The sequence below is a fragment of the Podarcis gaigeae genome (genome assembly GCF_964106915.1).
Source record: "Podarcis gaigeae genome assembly, chromosome: 1".
Classification (NCBI taxonomy): domain Eukaryota; kingdom Metazoa; phylum Chordata; class Lepidosauria; order Squamata; family Lacertidae; genus Podarcis; species Podarcis gaigeae.
In genome coordinates this window covers 69233831-69255417 of record NC_139678.1, presented here as the reverse complement: position 1 = coordinate 69255417, position 21587 = coordinate 69233831, and the positions used below count along the sequence as shown (strand labels likewise).

At 42.6% G+C, this 21587-nt stretch overlaps 1 protein-coding gene across 2 annotated transcripts in view; it reads left to right on the top strand.

Annotated features, from left to right (window-relative positions):
- SWAP70 (switching B cell complex subunit SWAP70) overlaps positions 1-21587 on the top strand; it is a 34848-nt gene continuing 13261 nt past the window's right edge. Inside the window, exons 1-6 of one of the 2 annotated variants that reach the window (XM_083754633.1) lie at positions 1-482; positions 8320-8460; positions 11384-11557; positions 12096-12323; positions 16223-16369; positions 18074-18182. In XM_083754633.1, the coding sequence (XP_083610759.1) occupies positions 384-482; positions 8320-8460; positions 11384-11557; positions 12096-12323; positions 16223-16369; positions 18074-18182 (898 nt within the window). In that variant the 5' untranslated portion in view covers positions 1-383. The remainder of the gene's footprint in view (positions 483-8319; positions 8461-11383; positions 11558-12095; positions 12324-16222; positions 16370-18073; positions 18183-21587) is intronic. The other variant, XM_083754632.1, reaches the window with a different exon arrangement.

Sequence of the window (21587 nt, the reverse complement as noted above, 5' to 3'; positions counted from 1 at the left end):
TTGCAACCCCGAGGAGGACCTGACCTCTCCGGCTTGGAGATTCAGCCCCGCCCACGATCAGAGACAAGGCCGGGGTCCACTTTTAGACGCCAGGCTCTGGAAGGTCCGGCAGCGATTAGGAAAAGCAGCGCGCTCCCCGCCCCGAGGGCTCCTGAGCGCGGCGGCAGAGGCGCCCTCTCGCGAAGCGGACGCAGCCTGCAGGCCGTGCGCTCCCTCGCGCGCCGCCCTCCTTCGCCCGGCCCTGGCAAGGCGGCGTCGGGGTTGGCCGCTGGGCGCGGTTACGGGTGGGCAGGTCGAGGCGGCCACCCGTGTCTCGGCAGCCGGGAGAGAGAGGCGCGAGGAGGCGGGAGCGAGCGCCGCGGAGTCGCTGCAGCTGGCGGGCCATGGGGAGCCCGAAGGACGAGCTGCTCAAGCCCATCTGGCACGCTTTCACCGCCCTCGACTTGGACAGGAGCGGCAAAGTCTCCAAGTCGCAGCTCAAGGCAAGTCAGGAGGGAGGCAGCCAGGCCCTCCTGCCTCCAGGGCGCCGGGAGGGCTCCAGCCAGGGCTGCGCCTCCTGCCTCCTGGGCTGTCGGTGGCCGACGCTTTCTGCCTTCCTGGCGGCGAGGCACTTCCCTTTTTACGGAGCGCTCTAGGCGGCTGGCCCGGGGGGAAGTGGCGGGGCAGCGGGGAGAGAGAGAAAGAGAGGAAGGAACGACGGACTGGCTGGCTGGCGTGGCAAAAACTGGGTGGTTGAGCGGGGCTCTCCAGACGCGACACCTCGGAGAGCGCTTCTGGAAACTGAATAGAAAGGGAGGGCAAAGAGCAGGGGTCCCCCCCCCCAAATCCCCCGGCCTGTCTTGCAAAACAGGCGGTCCCCTTTCTTGGTCTAAGGGAGCAAAGTGCTCACCTCCTCCAAATCTGGTGAGACGACCACCCACTGCAGCATTATTAACATGGGTGAAAGCTCCCCTGGTGGAATTAATATAGGTAACAGGGTCTTCCTCCTCAGGGCCTGGACTTGGCAACCCTCATTGTTCAGAGCTGCTCTGGGCTCAGTTTCTCCGTTTCAGAAGCAAGGAAGGAGAAGCACTTTCCTATTTAGGAGCACAGGAAGCTGCCTTATACTGAGTCAGGCCCATCAGGCTGACTGGCTCTTCAGGTGGGAGTCTGCCCCAGCCCCACCTGGAGATGCTGGGGCTTGAATAGGGCAGGAGGGCCTTCTGCAAGTAGGATGCTCTACCACTGACTGAGGTAGTGGCCCTCTGCAAGGGTCTGCCAGGGAATGTAAAGTAACAGCCTCTCAGCCACAGGGAGGGTGCCAGCCCTGCAATACTTCGCTGCGGTTGTCATTTGAGCTCCTCGCAGAACAGGTTAGCGAAGGTTTTGCTTTAACGAGATGATTTGTTTAAACTGCTTGGGTACCCAAGATGAGAGTTTTCATGCCCATCAAAGAAGGAACTCCAGGAGGGCTGAGTTGGTGTCTTGAAAGCAAGCAGATGTGGTGCGACTCAAAAGCTGTTTGGCCCACTTAATAAAAGGCTCATCGTCGATAAAATAATTTTATTACTCAGACCAGTCGGTTTTAAAGCTACTAGATAGTGTTGATCAAGCAATATCTTTTATGACAAATCTTGAAAGGGAAGTAAATGGTTGCTTATTTTTTTGTCAAGTGTCTTAATAAAGATGTCATTAAGTCAGAGTTGCTCTTTTGTTTGGCTGCCCTGTATCTCAGCCAATTCAAGAGGATGAGTTAACTTGACTAGTATAACATTTACACCTGATGCGTTACATTTTCTGTGAGCCATGCCAGTCAGGGCCATTTGACACAACCCTACTGGTGTGTTGACTGTCTGTCATAGTAGGTTCAGTGGAACTGTGCAGTGTTGTGTGACTAGCTTTGCCATGTGTCATCTCACAGATCGTTCACCATGCTGCAGTCATGAGTACAATCTGTTCGAACCTAGGCAGTACCAATAACCCATTTAATGTAGTGGAACTAGAGTAACTGCTTTAGAAGTGGCCGCAGATAAATTTATTAGGCACATCTAAAAAGTATTATTGGATTATGGTCCAAATCACTTCAGTACCAGATGTATGGTTTGATTGTTTCAGTTGGGTGGTTAGGTGGGGTGAGAAGGCTTGCTTTAGGTGGCAGAATTTGGCATACTGCTAAAGGGCATAAAATTTAAGCAGTGTAGCTAATTATCAACTTGAGAAGAGCTGTAGCTGTGAGACAGAGCATCTGCGTTGCATGCAGAAGGTCCCAGATTCAATCCTGCTTATCTTCAGCTAGGACTGTGAGAAGACTTCCAGTCTGAAATCATGGAGAACCACTGCTGCCACTCGCTGTAGACAAAACTGAGCTGAATGGGCTAGTGGTTTGGCACTGCGTAATACAGCTTTCTATTTTTGTGCCTATATTTAAAAAGGTAAAGGTACCCCTGCCCGTACGGGCCAGTCTTGACAGACTCTGGGGTTGTGCGCCCATCTCACTCAAGAGGCCAGGGGCCAGCGCTGTCCGGAGACACTTCCGGGTCACGTGGCCAGCGTGACAAAGCTGCATCTGGCGAGCCAGAGCCGCACACGGAAACGCCGTTTACCTTCCCGCTGGTAAGCGGTCCCTATTTATCTACTTGCACCCGGAGGTGCTTTCGAACTGCTAGGTTGGCAGGCGCTGGGACCGAGCAGCGGGAGCGCACCCCGCCGCAGGGATTCGAACCGCCGACCTTTCGATCGGCAAGTCCTAGGCGCTGAGGCTTTAACCCACAGCGCCACCTGCGTCCCCGTGCCTATATTTACCACCTTGTAAAAGTCTGTTTGTCTTTTCTGCTTCAGATACCAAAATGTCTTCCTCTAGAATATTCTCTAATATTACTTGTTGTCTGCTTCATAATTCATTTATTTCCAGTGGTAGGACTGGACTCGGGTTTCTGGAACAGTTTAGGAAGAAACAGTTTTACCAGGTCTGGCTGTTTACTCGTCTAGCTAAGTATTACTTACTCTGACCACCAGCAGCTCTCCAGAGTATCAGACAGATGACTTCTCCACCACCTTTTACCTGATTCTTCTAACTGGAGATAGCAGGGGTTGAACCCAGGGCCTTCTGCATACAAACAGAGCAAGTGTTCTGCCACTGAACAATGGTTCTTTCTCCCCTGTAGCCTGCTGTTCTAAACACTGAAGTTGGGTAGCAGGCTGCTCTGAAGCAAAGGCGAACTATCTGAGGAAAGTTACTTGGGAAGGGAACCTTTTCCATTAAAAAATTATTAGATGAGTAGTTATGTCAGGCTAAAGATCCAACGTGAACAGCTCTTGTTCTGAAGCATAAATTTGCACCCTAGAATCCTGTTGTCTCTCTGACGTCTCTTGAAATATTAATGGGCAATAATTGGTGATTATTTTTGTACATCTCTCTGTGCTTTGTAGATGTACAGCACGTAGTCCAGGCTATCCCAGGCCACGATTGGGGCTGCCAGGCACAATTGTAATGGAGCTGATTAATATGTACTGTTTTGCTATCACAGTTCTTCCATTTTTGTGTTTCATAGCTAACAAACTTGATTTTATCTTTTGCAGCATAAGAATGCCTCAAATACCGCTCCCTCCCACTTTAGTTGCTTGTTGTGGCCAACACTTTTCTTTCTACCCCAGTGGCCCACAACATTCAGCACCCAAATAAAAGAATTGGCTTTGTTCCAGCTCTGTGTGGAGCCTGCCAATGTTGGGGAGGCAGAGATTCTATACTGCTCTCTTATTCAAGTACAAACAGGAGAAGCAGTGAAGAGGGCCTGTTCTTTTTCTTGCCACATACTCCGAGGAGTGTTCTCCACAGAACTCTCACACAGTTTGTGGAACTTTGATCTATGAATTTGGGCACACTCCATCAGACACTTTTGGCCCTAAATTCCTCTGGTTAAGCCAGCTCTGAAAAATGTTTTGAATAGGGCTCTACACCTGTGGGATGCTTCAGACAGTAGGTCATTGTGCTGATTACTGGGCCAGCTGTAGTCTGTGCTGCTGATGGCCAAACTGAACCCTGTCAATAGCTCAGAGCAGTCTTTCTAGCTGTACAATGAAACTGAGGGGACTTGGTATGCTGCGGGGCTGTGAGAGCAAACATGATTATTTCTGAACTCTTATCTGCATTTGTAAGGGAAAACAGAACCCCACCAGCTCTTCCTGCATGTGGTATTTTGATTTACTTGTGTGGTGTTTGGTCCTGTTCTGTGTAACTGTTCTTGGGCAGAATAGTGCCAACATTTGAAACATTTTGCATTGAAAAAACATTTGGAACATTTTGCGTAATGTCTGGAGTTACAGATCCTCAACCCGGTCTTGTTCCTTGTACTTCTCTGTAATGTCCCAAACAGAATGTTTATATCTTGCCACCCACCCACCCCCACTGCCTAAATAGTGAGAGATGCAAGCTGTCCCTGCATCAGGTGCATGCTCACCTTAGTGCAAGGGGAGACATGATGTGTTGTATTTTGGGCATTATGGAGAAGTGTAGGGAACAGAAAGTGTTTGTGTTTTCTGTTCTTTCCTCATACTTGTAACAATGGGGTCCTGGTATATCCAATGTCTGTGTGAAGCTATACTGTAGTGTAATTTTTCTCCTGCTTTTCATGTTGACAGTCCTTGAGGAAAAAACCCTGCCGTTTAAGCAAGGAGTTGGAGAAGTAAGATGCTTCTCAGTTAAGGTTGTCTGCATCACACCAGCTCTTGCACTGCTTTATGATGAAGTCGCATCATGTAGGGTTGATGGGGGCTTAGTATATTTATTTAATTGTCCTTCTAGAATACTTTTATAAGTTTTGTTCAGTTACTTTTTTTGCATTTTCAGACATCAACATAGTAAAATCACAGCATCTCTCTTCTGGATGGAATTATAGATTGCTTATTACTGTATAGTCTTCATGGGTACCCTGTCGGTTTTTCATCCCAGCGCTATTACGCCTTATTAATGTTTCTCTAATTTTAAGGTTGAAACCTGACTTGCTAACAAGAATCATGCAGTTCATTCAAAGCAAATAATTATTAGACTCCGTGAGACACAAGGAAGGAGGAAGTTCTGCTAGTAGAAAGTTGATTACATTTGGCAAGAAGCTTATTAAGGAAATAACACATCTTGCAGTGCTCCATGGCATTGTGGAACTTGGTATTATTGTACTTTATATGTCACTTGGAATGAACGAAACACCTAGAAATAAAAAGTAATGGGCAGGATTCAGCTAAGGAGTCCTATCAGTGGAAGGTCTGCACAAGGACTTCCGCTTGTGCAATGGGTTTTCCCCCTCTCCTCATGTGTTCCCCCAAATTGGTTCTGGGGTGGTTGGGAGCACCCCCAGACCATTGTGGAGAGAGGAGAGGGGGGAATAACTCTGTCTGGCAAGCTGAAATTACTCCCCATGAATTGAAAGAAAATAATAATAACAACAACAACAATAATTTATTTATACCCTCCCATCTGGCTGGGCCTTCCCAGCCACTCTGGGCAGCTTCCAACAGAACATTAAAATACAATAACCTATTAAACATTAAAAGCTTCCCTAAACAGGGCTGCTTTTCTAAAACACACCCTTATGCATATAATGTCACCCAAGGAGCTTGGCTATAAATGTGGTCTGGTTAATGAGGACTTGTACTGCTGGATTCTGAAGCTGATTCACATTACTACTTTTTAAAACTCCATCTCCAAAGGTAAATCTACTATGGTGGCAGTAATCTGGCAACTGTCATGAGTATGTGTGAGGAGAAAGAGGATGAAAGAAGGACTTGTATGAGCTCTGTGGTTGCACCTTGTTTGGTGGTATCTCAGAGTGCTTCTCAGACTTGTACATTGGCATGCTAAGCTTGCTGCCCTTGCTCTTGTAGGTAAGGATGAAAGAAACCTCAGAAAAAGTTAGCAGGTTAGTTGGGCATGGAGGCTGAGGTGCACACTGGGAACCTATTCAGTAGTTAATAGATAATGTTTGGAATTTGGAATATCTTGGCTGATGGCCTAAGTTTTTAACATGAAGGTTGTGCCATTAAGGCAGATTGTGAACTTTAACTGTAAGAGCTTTTTATGTGGAAAGTTACTTAGCAACCATGTGAACCCTAGAAAAATAATTATTGGCAAACAAATTATTCCCTTTTGAGAGAGGCTGAACTTCCTAATATCCCAATTAAGCTTTTTATTTAAAAACAGTTTAATATAAATGCATACATAAACAGGAAATACACCTATGCAAATAAATTTATGTCATGTGTCTGTTACATTTGTATTATATTACAAGAAGGAAGAACAATATCTGCTTCACTGCGAAGTTCACAAAGGTTCTCTTCCTGTATCTCTTCTATTGGTATAGTCAATAAAGTCTCACCAGGTTCTAAGAGAAGTATCTTGTTTACCTTGGTGCCCTTAATATTTTCATTTTGCTTGCAAGTTTTTCCAGAAGTCCTCCTTGCCAGACCCTTTTGATACCAAGATTCCAATGTATTATTCCAGCAGCTGACAAAAGCCCTTGCTGCAATTATTTAGTTTGTTTTTTAAAACAAACAAACAGACAAGTGGCTTACTAGTTTCTTATTTATGTTATTAGCATCTTGCTCCAAAATCCACTTTTTAAGCAGCAGATTACAGCTCAGCTAAGTTAATTATATTGGTATCCCCTCCCCTCCCTATTTAGATCCCAACTTTCTTCTGTCATGGAACCCAAGGTGGTAGCACTCACTCATCCAAGACACTGACCAGACTTGCTTACCTTCAGCAGGTTAGGGCCTTGTATGCTTTCAGACCATACCCTGCAGACAGAGGTTTAGAGCATGGGTTGACAAACTAAGGCCCAGGGGCTGGATCTGGCCCAATTGCCTTCTGGATCCGGCACGTGGACAGTCCAGGAATCGCCATGTGGATTGGTGTGGATCTGATTCTGATTGTTTGGGCTGTGCAATCCCCCCCTCCCTCGCACACACTGCGGCAGTGCCTCCTCCCTCCCTCCTCCTGGCTTGTCCCCGCCCTGTGAAGGAGGAAGGGGTCTGGGCTTTGACTGGTGCCAGCAGGAGTAGCGTAATCACTCGAGCAGCTGCCATTTAAAGCAGCCCCGCTCTGCAGCCCTTTTGTGCACTGCTCATCGTCCTGCCGCCACCCGGCCCCCCACAAGGTCTGAGGGACAGTGGACCGGCCCCCTGCTGAAAAATTTTGCCGACCCCTGGTTTAGAGTATCTTTCTTCTTGCTATGCTAATTTATTGCAAACTCCGCCTGTGGTCTGAAGTAGCATGCTTACCTCCTTATTCATAGTCCCAACAGGTGTCTGACCTTGCACACAGCAGATGTGGAAATTCACATGACAGTCACCAGACACCAGGTGTGGACTTGCATGACTGAAATTTTCATTACTATTTTTTTTAAAGAAATTTATACAGAGAGTTGGGTGAAGGGTTATTGTGGAGCTGTCCCTCGCATGTGGTCGGTTTCAGTGTTTAATATCTTCTTTCATGAGGAAGCATTCCAGCACGTGACCCTTCAGCTGCAGTCTGAAGTGCTTCAGTACAGGCTCATTACCATATCTCTGCTGCTTAGTGAGAATTAGGCCAAAGTGGGGTGGGGAAAGCAGAACTTGGAAACAGCACCTCTCTGAACAGAGGAGGATTTAGGGGAGTGTGACTGGTTTGGTCGCACTGGGCATGCAACCCTGGTGGTGCCTCGAGGGGGGAGGCGCCACAACTGATGTAGAATGGAAGGTGAGAGATGGGGTGCCAAACATTGCTGGAATTTGAAACCCCAAGGTCTGCCACTGCTCTGAAACTGATAATCACCTGGAAGTTTCAGCTTAGAGGAGGAAATGCATCCATAATAAATATAAGGAAGTACATTGCCAACTAATCTGTAGTACAGCAGGTCTGTATAACCTGTGATATTGTGAAGTGGACTACTGGGGATTTTGTGAGTTTGAAGGATGCCAACAAATATAATCCCACCTGCTTCTAAATCAGCATGCTCTGCATTTTCTTTTATTTAATCTCAGAGAGGTCAAGTATATTTGTGTGTGATCCTATTAAAAATGGGCTGCGTGGTGTTTTTTTTTTTTTTGGGGGGGGGGGTTAAAGTATGTTGCCAATAACCCAGGAATAAGAGGGTGGAGAACCCAAATTTGGCTCTCTATTTTTTCTTTTCTTAAGTTAGAACATGGCTGCTTCCTTAGTTTTTTAGCATTGTAGATGGAAGATGATGTATTTAATACTACCAGTTTTGCAACTGAAAACATATTCTATCATCAAATTGACTGATGTGTATGGTTTTGCTATATATTGTTGCATTCTCATTGATTTTCTCACTTGGAGTGTTTTTTTAGGTCCTTTCTCACAACTTGTGTACATTGCTGAATGTCCCACATGACCCAGTAGCCTTAGAAGAGCACTTTAGGGATGATGATGAAGGCCCTGTTTCAAATCAGGGTTATATGCCTTATTTAAACAGATTCATCTTGGAAAAGGTATGTGCCTCCAGTTCTGTGTATAAATACTGTCCTGAATTTCTTCACTCTCCCCAATTTCAAATATCATTGCTACATATCAGTAAAAAGAATGAACGTGCAAAGAAAGTCACAGCTCTTCTCCAGATTCTTGAATACAATTCAGAAAAGAAAAAGTAACATAAACTGTGAAAAGAGAGTGTGTGTTAGATGTGGAATCCAGGTACACATCTGCTAATTTCTGCCATGTGTGAAGCAACTCTTAAATCCAACTGCTGTACAGGTAAATTTATTAATAGGCTAAAAAAGAGTCCCAGACATGCTATAAGCATCTTGGAATCATGAACATGTCTGGTGTTGTAGCTTACCAATATTGATTTGACTTTTTATTTTTAAATGAGAATGAAAATATTTTTTTGAAACCTACAAAACCTGTTTTCCCCCTCCCCTCAAAAATTAGTGTGGGAAAGTCTGGAGAATAGAGACAGACCTGCAAATAAATTAGGTACAATTTAATGACACTGAACTAAAGGCAATGTTCTTGAGTGGAGGAAACCCAAGGAAGGCCAACTTTCTGGTTGGTAACTGCAGTTACGTTTGACTGCAGTGAGAACTTTTAGAAGTCTGTTTCATTTCATTTTAATGGTTCTGTTTCACTGATTTCTGGATTTTCTGAAAGGCAGTGATGACTTGCTCAGTGTCTTGATTGACATCAGCTTCTTGATTAGCTATCAAGATGCAGAGGAAACTGTAATATTGTTTCCTTCCTCTTTCTTCCCCCTCACAGACTGTCAGCTATGCAGCTCTCAGGTGGGCATCATGCAAAATGCTGAATTACACCCACCTCCCTCCACCCAAGAGAGTTGGTGATTTACAGGATCAGGAGATGGGCTTGTTTAGTCCAGAATTTACTGTGACGGGCAGGTGTCTTTCGCAACCTTGCAGCCAAAAATCTTTAAATGCACACACTCACGACCATTTGATACCAGAAACAGAACCTTTAAACTTCTGTGTGTCATAGAACGATAGTCAACTCCCCAACTCTGTCTGATCTTGGACAAAGGTTTTTACCAGCTCTGCTTCCGTAGTCCCTTATAACCAGAGATGCTAAGAATGAACCTTGGACCTTTGAGATGCAAGGCTTGCATTCTGCCACTTAACTTCACCTCTTCCTGGTAATTGGAACGCAGCCTGTTTCTGAACACAAGTTGCACTTATTTGAAAACTTTTTTTAAAAAATTGTCACTCCAGTGGTTTTAGGATTAATCACCTTTGGGCATTGCATCTTTATGGTTTTGACATGTTTGGTAGATATGGGTAGCATTCTCAGGCGATGAACACTGCCATTTTGTATAAAAAGGGCCAAGTAACGTTTTAGCAGGTCTTCTATACTTCCCTGCCTCCTCCCGATTCTTTTGGTAGAAAACTGAAAACTCTGGCTGGCTGCATTCAGTATATTGTTCTGTTGTTCCCCCCCCCCCCAACTGGTGCCCATTCATAGATTACTCCAGATATCACTTTCCTGTGAGAAGTAATGGCTATCTATGCCAGAAAAAACAATGAGCTCTTGGCTCCACAGGAAATCTGTTATTCTGCTGTACATATCCCGTGTAAATCTTATTGACCACACCGGTCAAGCTCTCAGAACACTTCCTCTTGTGGTCCTGATTGCAAATGAATTATTTCTCTAGCTCATTGTGGAGACTGAGTTGCCCTTTAACAAAGTCTACATTGTTGAACCAAGGGAGCGTGGACAAATGCCCAGGCAAAAAGAAGCAAAGAGCAGCAGACATTCCTTTTACTAGAGTAAGGATTTTGAATAGCTGAAACCCCTAATTAACAATAAGCTGTGCTAAATCAAAAGATGCCATGTCCCGAAGGCTCATGGTTTTAACTATCTACTCTTTGAAGACTGAACTGCAGGCTATTCCACTTGGCAATTCAGGCTGGGCTGGGGAGCATAAGGGTAGCAACAACCATGATTGCCACGCCGCTGCCATGTCAACAGTTTTGCACAGTTGCCCTTAAAACCCATGTTTTAAGAGAGATTTTCCTGTAGCCAGAACTAGCATAGGCATTCTCTGCCCAGTTTGTACAGCTGGCTCAGCTTCACCATGTCCTATTTTAAAGACAGGCTGGTAATGAGCTCACTATGTGCACAAGTTTGGATTCTCCAACCTGTAGCCTATTAAGGACCAGCAGCAGAATAAAAGTGGAATAGAGAGACCACTGCAAAGTCTGTCACTCAAGTGTTTCCCCATAGGTCCCAATTAAAGCTAGACCTATGGGCTAGAAGACCTTGGGAAGTCCAGACTTAATAGCCTCTGATCATGAGCAACAAAACCTTGTTCTCTTCTTAATCTACTCAATGAAAGTAGAACATGGGCTGAAATTTTAGCATTAATACAAGATTGTTTATAAATTTATAGCCATATTTACAAAAATATGGAATGAATGAAGACATTCACACAGAACATTCATAGGGGGATCATAGCTATAACATTACACTATACACAAAGTCAGAACAGTCAGAACTCATATGTCACGTGTTTAATGTTACAAAGCAACTAGGCTTAGATAGTAAAAGCTGCCTGTTAAAAAACAACAACACAAATTGGCAAGACACCGAGTTGCCCCTAGATTATGAGGCCCTGGGCTGCAGCCTGCTCAGCCTGTATGTAAATCCAGCAGTTCTTACCGTGCACAACTGTTACTTGTCCTGAGCAAGCGGAGGAGGTGTGATATATATTACTTTGGGCAGAGCATTCTCTGTGGTGGTGCGACTGCTATGGGGCATTTGAGGAGGCCCACCAAATCAATATTTTGTTTTAGCTTTGGCTCTCTTTTGCGAACTTTTTTTCTTTCTGCAGGTGTTAGGGCATCTTGCTGCTGTTATTCCTCACTGGGTATCTTTAAATCATTAACACTGCTTTGCTTCTACTAGGTTCAAGGAAACTTTGACAAAATTGAATTCAATAAAATGTGTTGGACTTTGTGTGCCAGAAAAAACCTTGCAAGAAATACCTTGCTCCTTTCTGATGATGATGCTTTTAAAGTGTGGGTCATCTTCAATTTCCTATCTGAGGACAAATATCCACTAGTCATTGTACCAGAAGAGGTAGGAAATTGTTATTTCAAGTATCCAAATGTTCTTTGTCCAGCTATGCCTAAACTGGCTGTTTTTCTGCATTTGCTGTTTCATTGAAGTAGTTGTAGAAATAATCTTTATGAGCAACATTGTCTTGGCAGTAAAATTAGAACATAATAGTACACACACACACTTCCTTCCCCAAACTCTTCTGGCTTTTTCTGATGGGCTGTGGATCACAACAACAGGTTTTCTAAAAAGAAAGAGACCAGCATTTTCTATAGTCTTCCATATTTGCAGCTCTTTGTGTTCAGGAATACAGCAGTTTGTTACCTTGGACAACAGCTGCACCTTAGGATTGCTTTCATGCTCTTTTATTCCTAAAGTATATAGCTTTAATCTCCTTCATTTTTGCACACTCTGAAATGTAGAGCAGGAACCTTTTGGTGATATGGATACACTGTGCTGAGTTGACAAAGCTGACAGCAACGGTGTACGAAGAGTCACTGATCTTTTTTGTTTTTGTATGGATGGTTTGTTCAGAATCTGTATTGTCTTTTTTATACAGATTGAATACTTGCTTAAGAAGCTGACAGAGGTCATGGGATTAGGCTGGCATCAAGAACAGTTTGAACATTACAAGATCAGCCTCGATACCAGCTGGGAAGGTCTTTCGGCTTGGGAATTGATTGAACTGATTGGAAGTGGTCGATTTAGCAAAGGGATGGATAGGCAAACGGTATCTATGGCAATTAATGAAGTCTTCAACGAACTTATATTAGATGTATTGAAACAGGTGAGATCTTCATGCAAGTGCTGACCATGTTGGTATACATAATTTATACAGATAAATATATGAATTTTTGACTAAATCACAAAATGTTGCACCAAGGTTGTCAAATTTTACATTATGATAAGACAGATTCTGCAATCTGTATAAAAATAATTTAGATGTTTCTATTTTGCATGGTCCATATAGTTAAAGCTATGGTTTTCCCAGTAGTAATGTATGGAAGTGAGAGCTGGACCATTATGGTGCTGAAGGAGACTCTTGAGAGTCCCATGGACTGCAAGAAGATCAAACCTATCCATTCTTAAGGAAATCAGTCCTGTGTGCTCACTGGAAGGACAGATCCTGAAGCTGAGGCTCCAATACTTTGGCCACCTCATGAGAAGAGAAGACTCCCTAGAAAAGACCCTGATGTTGGGAAAGATGGAGGGCACAAGAAGGAGGGGACGACAGAGGATGAGATGGTTGGACAGTGTTCTCGAAGCTACTAAAATGAGTTTGAGCAAACTGTGGGAGACAGTGGAAGACAGGAGTGCCTGGCATGCTCTGGTCCATGGGGTCACGAAGAGTCGGACACGACTAAATGACTAAACAACAACAACAATTTTGCATAACTTTATTCTGCTTCTGCTGGTCATCAAAGGGACTAAATCAGTGAAAATCCTCCACTCTCTCTCTTACAGCTTCTGATAATTAATCAGAATGTCAAATAACATTTTTGTGGCTTTGAGATACAGAAGCTTACTACTACTACTACTTTTTGTTTTAATGGAAGTTAAGATTCTCAGTATCTTGGATTATCTGCCAAGTATTAATTTCTGTTTTCCTTTGGTGTAATCAGAGAATGCACCACGGTATTTCTCATACCCATGCATTGTAACACAGTGTTTCTAAACAGAGCTTGAGAATAAGAATACAACTCATTTAGGTGCTTACATTATCCCTTATATCACAGTCCAGTGATTTGGATGATGGGAGACTTGCTAATATTAACATGCGTGATTACCATATTTTCATCTTTGTGTAATATATTCAACATGAATTTCTTCAGGCTTGTCGTCTTGAACATGAATTCTAAAGAAAAGTGTAGTACTTTTTAAAGCCTTCTGCTGCTTAGTTGTGGTGCCTCAAGTTTGAATATGACTTGAAACATGCAGCCATGTGGGGAGATAAAGAGGAACCAAGAACCTTCTCAGAGGTGCAGGTGCAGGAGAGTGGGGGTGGGGGGAGCTGGCTTGAACAAAACACCACTAGGGTGTTAAGTATAGTGAAAGCAAGTGTGTGAGTTAAGTGTCTTTAAGATTTACAAGAACCTAGGTTCAGATGTCCATGGTTGAATAAATTCAGGGTTAAATAATTAAAAAGCAAGCAGTAGATTCTAAGAATAGTTGTTATTAATATTGTTTAATTGTACCTCATAATAGCTACTGTGATGTCATTGGCACAGGTCAAACAGCCAACTCTTCCTCTTGTTTTGAGCAAAAAGGATTTGGGCCTTCCATGTGAATGTACCTATTTAAGTCTTTATGCCAGCATGGACAACTTTGCCCTAGGATTGTTGGCTTCAGCTGCATTTCCCTTATTTAAAAAAGTCAAAGGGACCAGATAACAACATTGGACTACACTGTTGGGTTGTCATTCTCCCTCTCCTCCCCCCCTCTTTCTATGCAACCCATCTTCCCCATCAGTATAATTGTACAGCAACCCTGGGCTACTTTGAAAGGCTGTTTGGTTGATATGCTACTGCCCTGTCACAGCTACATTAAAATCCTGGATTTTCTCTGTTGTTTTCTCTGGGAAACAATTTCTGCTAAGGTAGACCAGGGTGGGGTGGAACAAGTTTAAAAACAAACCAGGAAGTCCATTCAAAATATGCTAAGCAGTCATTCTTTCATCACCTGAATCTACAGGGGGAAAAACTAGAGTAGCACATGTTCCAAGCAAGATCTCCCCACAAACTTCTTCAAAATAAACCAGGAAGTCCTTTCTCTTGGGTTTATAAGATTCTAGATTCCCCTCTAGCACTTGCCAATCATAGATATGACTCGCTGCCCTTACATAATATATCTTGTCAATGTAGTCTATAAAGTCAGCAGATTATATGATTGCACAAATAATGGAATTGCTCTGTTCTTTAAACTTGCATTTCTCTCTCTTTCTGTGTGCTACCATTTTGAATAGCTTTACCCAAAGTGGATAAATCCAACAGGTAGGTGTCCCTGCTTTCTAAATGTACAGTAGAGCTATTTTGACAACTGTATTCATAGTTAGGACCCAAATGTGGTAAGGGCAAAATAAATATAAATAATGACATGTGGAGCAGTTAAGTAAGTACCTTTGGATTGCTAATGAAGTCTTGTGGGCCTCAACCACATGTGCTTTTATATACTTACTGGGTGCATTCACATACATGCATGTTGAACTGAGCCCATGCTAGATTGTGCACATCTGTGGGAGACAGTAAGGTTTGTGTGAAGTGTGATGTTTGCATGATGCAAGGTGAAATACTGTGGTGGCTCAGATGTGGCGTCAAACCATACAAACTTAAGAAGGGCCCTCTTAAATTTGGCCAAAGGCTCATCTTAATCCAGCTTCCTGTTCTCACAAGATGCCCAAGGGAAGCCCACAAGCAGAACCTGAATGCAAGGGGGCTCACCTATCTTGCAGCAACTTGTATTTAGAGGCCTACAGCCTCTGACAGTAGAGTTAGAATATAGCCATTACTTAAAATGCCATCGCAGTATTAGGCCCATTTTTATTGTTTTAAATACCATATTATGTGACTGATGCATTGTGTTATTGATTGATTGAGACCATTTATGTAGAAAAGCAGTCTGTAAATATTGCAAATTAAATAAACAAATTTTGGCTAGTAGCCACTGATGGCTTTGTCCTTTGTGGTTTGCCATTTCCTGAAGAAGCAGTAGGAGTCTTGGGTGCTCACACTTTGTCTGAACAAACAAACCATGGTTTGCACTTGCAATACAGATTATGATCAGACAGCACAGTTTGGTCTTGGTTTGCAGGTTTGCAAAGTAGGTTTGGAAGCCAGGAAATATTCCACTTTTGCAGTTCTTGATTTCCACATTACCTATATCAATACCCTCTTCAAAAAACATCTGAATTAATTATTTGGCATGGAGTTGCTGAAAAAATGTGGAGGGTATTATTGTACAGATTGTTTAAGTTTCCTGCTAGTGTGTTGTGTGAGATAATGTAATGTTTTCTAACTACCGTATTTTTCTGTGTAAGATGCCCCCATGTATAAGATGACTTCTATTTTTTTGAACACCAAATTAATAAATCAATATTTTAAACCGCGTCAACACCTGCCATCGGCCAAAGTTGTAGAGCTTTTTTGGGGGAGATTGCCTGGATCATTGTGGCAATACTGTTGACATTTGCTCTATAAATCGTAAATGGTATGTGTATATTATAGCTGAAGGAAACGTAGCTGTACATATGTATAGTCTTTTCAGAGACTGATGTAGTGAAGTAATGACCTGGATGGATCATTGAATGGAAGCTTATATGAAAACTGTACACACTTCCAGTTTTTTAAATCAATTTGATTCCTATTGGTTTTGGTACTAAGCAATGTTCCTTCAGTTATGCAGGGTGGTTGCTATTGTTCTTGGAAATTTTTAAATTTCAGTAGGCATAGTTGAAATATTTTCTTCCTAACCAAGACAGGTTTAAAACTGAAATTCGTTTGATGCTTTTTCATAAAATGGGTTCATAAATGTATCTTTGAACTAATAGGAAAAAAAAAATATTTTAAAGGACCTGATCCATGTCTCTTGAAATAAAAAAATGTATTAATTACATTTGGATTTTGCTTCAGAACTATTAAGTCAGAAATTCTAATGCTAAAATAAATTAAATGAGCCATTTCTATTTTACAGGGATATATGTGGAAGAAGGGCCACAAAAGGAAAAACTGGACAGAACGTTGGTTTGTTTTAAAACCCAGTATTATATCGTACTATGTTAGTGAAGACCTAAAAGACAAAAGAGGAGAGATTATACTGGATGGCAACTGTACTGTAGAGGTAAAAAAAATGCATGCAATGTAAAAGTACACACTGGAATGCCTGCCCCCCTCCCCCCACAGAGGATAGAAGGCAATATAATTTCAACTTTTCAACTTTTCTATGCAGGCAATTCAGAATACATCTTTCCGCAATGGCTAATTGCTGTCTGCTTTAATTTCTTTCACATGGTTTTTACTGTATGGTTTTATGCATTTTTTGTATGTAAACTCATTTGATACTCTTTTATGAAATTGTGGTATATATATTTTTAAATAAATAAATAAATAAATTAGCCTTTTCTTTTAATAACTATCAGCATAGTGGAATATTTAACAGAATAGTCACCATCTGTATGGTTACATCCCAGTATAGAGAAACACATAAAGAGGACACAGATCTATTGCTGGAGTGGGCTGCTCTATTAATTCCAATGGGGGGAGGTAGACTTTTATGTGTATTGCAGATCTTCACTGCTTGGAACTATGCTGTTTGTGTGAGGAAATGTTGGGTTAGGGTGATAGGCTTTAGGAACGAGTGCGTATGAAACCAGCAAGAACTAATGATAGTAACGTGCTCAGCCGTTTAGCATAAGTGTAAAATGCATTAATAGCTATGAATATTAATCATGAAATAGTTGTAAACCCATTGCTGGGCAAAGAAGCTTCCTGTAGTCCTACTGACATAGGAAAGAGAATATCAGGAGCAGGTGCCCCTGTTACGTTGCTCCAGTTTCGTTATTGCCAGTGGCGTAGCGTGGGTTGTCAGCACCCGGGGCAAGGCAAGTAATTTGTGCCCCGTAACCCGTGCATTTGCGCCCCCTAACCCTAACCCCCAGATGTTGCGCCCGGTGCGGCTGGCCCCCCCTGCACCCCCCACGCTACGCCACTGGTTATTGCCATTAGCAAAGTTAATCACTTTGGTTGTAGCGAATCATAGGTGTTATCTATGAGATGAGCAAGTAGTGTTTGTTGTGCTAGCACATGTCCCTGCGAAGGCTGCTTTAGGGGTTGGATGCGTCTTACCAAGGGCTCCCAATGCATGCAGTCTTTCTTTTGGTCCCCTGCCGTACACTTAGCTCAGTGTCTGTGGGGTTATTGCAGTCTCCATGGCAGACTTCAGTATGTCAGGGTTGGGCTGCCCAGAACAGAAAAAATAACTGTTTTTGTAGAAATATTCTGCTTAGTGGTCATGCTTGCGCTTGTGCCCAGCCTTGGTCACTGAGAAGTTATAGCTATATTGTGAAGATGCTCAAAGGTGCAGGGCAATAGCCTACTATCCTCAAACTTTGTCAATAGATTACCATGTTATTATTCCATGTTCCATTACAGAAAACAGGAGGAAAAAAAATTCCCTAAATTTTTACTAGCACACTGTTTTTAGACAAATGTTATTTATTTATTTATTTATGAAGACAGGAGTGCCTGGCGTGCTCTGGTCCATGTGGTCATGAAGAGTTGGACACGACTAAACGACCAAACAACAACAACAATGTTATTTATTAATGCTTATTTATACACAAGCAGGGAATGGTGTCCATATATTTTATTATTATGAATATATATATATATATATAGTTCTTGGGTGTGCATTTTTCTCTGTTTGATTCTTCTGAGCTAACTTTTACTAGAAGATACATATTTGCAAACTTTTGTGTATGCAATGATATATTGTGTTGTTATCGTATTGTTATTTAAAAGGAAATTATTATTTTTCTATAATTAGGCTTTGCCTGACAAAGATGGAAAGAAATGTCTCTTTCTTATAAAAAGCTTAGAGAAATTTTTTGAGATTAGTGCCTCTGATAAGAAGAAGAGGCAGGAATGGATTCAAGGTGAGAATGACGTTTCTATGTTATTACACGCACCTTTGGGAGTTTAAAACTAGCTGGGGAAAGCTGTGAAATATGTAATATGTTTGGACTGTGTAATGAATTTAGGTATGTGAGTATACGTGGAAAAAATAATACTTTTAAAAAATCAGGAACAGCAGAAATAATCTAATTTTTTTTTGCCAGGTCTGTATGTACACTACATAGCAATCTAGTTTTGTTAAATGTTTTTTATGTGTTATTTTATTTTATTTATATACTGCCTCCATCACAAGATCTCAGGGTGGTTCAAAGAATAAAATAACAAGATAAAAATAAAAATAAATAATTAAAGCAAAAAGAACAATAACCCACCTCCCCACAGACATATTCAAAAGGCTGTTAAAGTATAACTGTAAGGAAATTTTGAAATAAAAGTAAGGAAATAAGGAAAAATTTAGATATGTAGAAGAATGGAGAAAAGGAAAGGAACCATAGAAGGAGAGGAGGTAGAAGTCAACTTAATTTGTATGTTTTAAAATTTGTAACTTTATTTGTTGTAAAATTAAAAATGATAAAGAAAATATTAAAGAAAAAAAAGAGAAAAAGAACAGCTGAAGGAATATTAATCAGCCAAAGGCCTGGTTGAAGAGGAATGTTTTCCTGGCACCTAAAAATATATAATGAAATATATAATTATATTGGCATTATAAGATGAAAATGAGTGGCATTATCATTTAGACTGGCAAACTAGGATCATCCCTTCCTTCTTCACTTTGGATTAGAACCAGATAATACACCAATCCATTATTAACCTATGATGTGTTTCACATGCCACACATGAACCCTCACATGCTGCCGGTCTTCTTACAGACATGATAACTTGACAGATTTTTTTTTCCAGTGTCAGTCTGGAAACTTGTATGGGTCTTTGATTATCTTGTTTCAGAAATAATACTGAATTGTGAACTCAGTAAGATTAGCAGCTATAAATACTTCCACTCTCCTGATAAGAACAGCTATTATCAATAAGTTCAACACTGTTGGAATAAAAAAATGAGTCATCACTACACATTACGGAATTTCATTTATTCAGTATGAAGCTGGGTTGGGCTTTTTTGCAGAAGTCACTGTAAATGGTACCTTTTAAATCTCTGTCATTTAGCAAGAACTTAATTTAATATGATAGATACTAAAAAGTACCGTGTACTAATAATTGCAGCAATCTGAATAGTGAACAATGTCTCAGTTCTGAAAATGGTACTTTTGTAATTTCCCCTTGTCTACACACTCTGCGTCTCTCACTAACCGCCCCCACCCAAAAGAAGCAACAAAGTACAGAAATAAACTAGCATTTGACTTTTGTGGTATTGAAGCTGTCACGGCTATAATTATATCAGTTGACAACTGGGCTGCTTGCTTAGCAGCCGAATGTGCTGGTCTTTCAGTAGTACAGAAAATACAGGCTATGTTTTTAGAGTCCCAATTTAGAAAATTATGGGCTTTAGGCACTAAAATGGAGAATGAAGTCAAGCAGTATTGGAGGACCACTACAGTTGTGTCTATATTTAATGTTAGTTTATAAGAAAACAAGTCTTAAAGTAACGAGCTGCAAACCTCCCAGACCTGTTTCTTAGGATGTGTCTGTATAGGGAGAGTTGGAAGGGGTGGGTGCATAGCAGGTTTGGACTTGAGAGACCTGTGTTCAAGCCTTAAGCCCAGCCAGAGATCAACTTGACTTATAATGGAGTACTCATTGCTAAATATAAGTTTATCTGTTATGCAAAGTCTTACACCCATGTGGTGCTCCTGAATTACGGTAAAACTTTTTAATGATACAAAACAAGAAGCCATATATGACAAAAGCATTAGCTCACCCCTCTTTTTGTTAACTGGTACTGTACTGTACTATAACTTCCTTAGTCCTCCTATACATATGTCTAACACAGTGTTTCCCAACCTTGTGCCTCCAGATGTTTTTGGCCTACAACTCCCATCATCCCTGACCACTGGTCTTGCTAGCTAGGGATGATGGGAGTTGTAGGCCAAAAACATCTGGAGGCACAAGGTTGGGAAACACTGGTCTAACATAACCTAGAAACTGTGAGTGCAACTGCAGAAGAATCTTCCTTCTCCTAAGCTTGACCACTAGTCTCATCTTTCTACCCCAGAATTATGTTCTCTGACAGGTTGACTCTGCTGCATTTCAGACTTCCTATCCTATTCCTTTGCAAGGACTTCCACTTGCACAAAAGGGTTTTCCTCCTCATGAACCCAATGGCTTTGGTGGAGTTAGGAGAATCCCCAGAACGGGGCGGGGGGGGGGGGAGAGAGAAGTGAGGCCATTCCATCTGAGAAGTTGAATTGCTTTCCCTGATGGAATGATAAACTTACCAGGACATTAAATTCCTCTAGTTAACTTGAACGTAAGTCCCACTGCATTTCGTGAGAGTTTCGTGGAATTAAAGATAGCTAGGTTCCATTAGGCTGCAATCCTGGGGCCTGTGAAGTATTCCCCCCCCGGCTCTTCCTTGCCTTACTACAGTGGTACCTCGGGTTACATACGCTTCAGGTTACATACCCTTCAGGTTACAGACTCCGCTAATCCAGAAATAGTACCTCAGGTTAAGAACTTTGCTTCAGGGTGAGAACAGAAATTGTGCAGCAGCGGCGCGGCAGCAGCAGGAAGCCCCATTAGCTAAAGTGGTGCTTCAGGTTAAGAATAGTTTCAGGTTAAGAATGGACCTCTGGAACAAATTACCGTATTTTTCGCACGATTGGACGCACTGGACCATAGGACCAGTGTGGTGTAGTGGTTAAGAGCGGTAGTCTTGTAATCTGGGGAACCGGGTTCGAGTCTCCGCTCCTCCACATGCAGCTGCTGGGTGACCTTGGGCCAGTCACACTTCTTTGAAGTCTCTCAGCCCCACTCACCTCACAGAGTGTTTGTTGTGGGGGAGGAAGGCAAAGGAGATTGTGAGCCGCTTTGGGACTCCTGAAGGGGAGTGAAAGGCGGGATATCAAATCCAAACTCTTCCTCTTCTTCTTCTTCTAGTTTTTTTGGGGGGAAATAAAGGGGAAAAAATTCCCTTTATTTCCCTCCCAAAAGCAGGTCAGGGAAACCGAACCAGGTCAAGGAACAGCGGGATAGTGGCGCTGCGCCTCCCTGCTGTCCCCCGAGCTTGTGGGGCTGGCTGATGTCTGCCTGGCGCGCGGGGCGCTCTGCTTCAACGGGTCCCACCCGCCAGGCAGCAGGCTGCTATCCGCAGCGTGGGGAGCCCTGTGGGGAACTCCTGCAGGGCTCCCCACGCTGTGGATGTGTGAAGCGCCAGGCGCTCTGCTTTCAGGGCGCCCAACGCTCTGGGAAGCAGGCTGCTATCCGCAGCGTGGGGAGCCCCGCGGGGAACTCCTGCAGGGCTCCGCATGCTG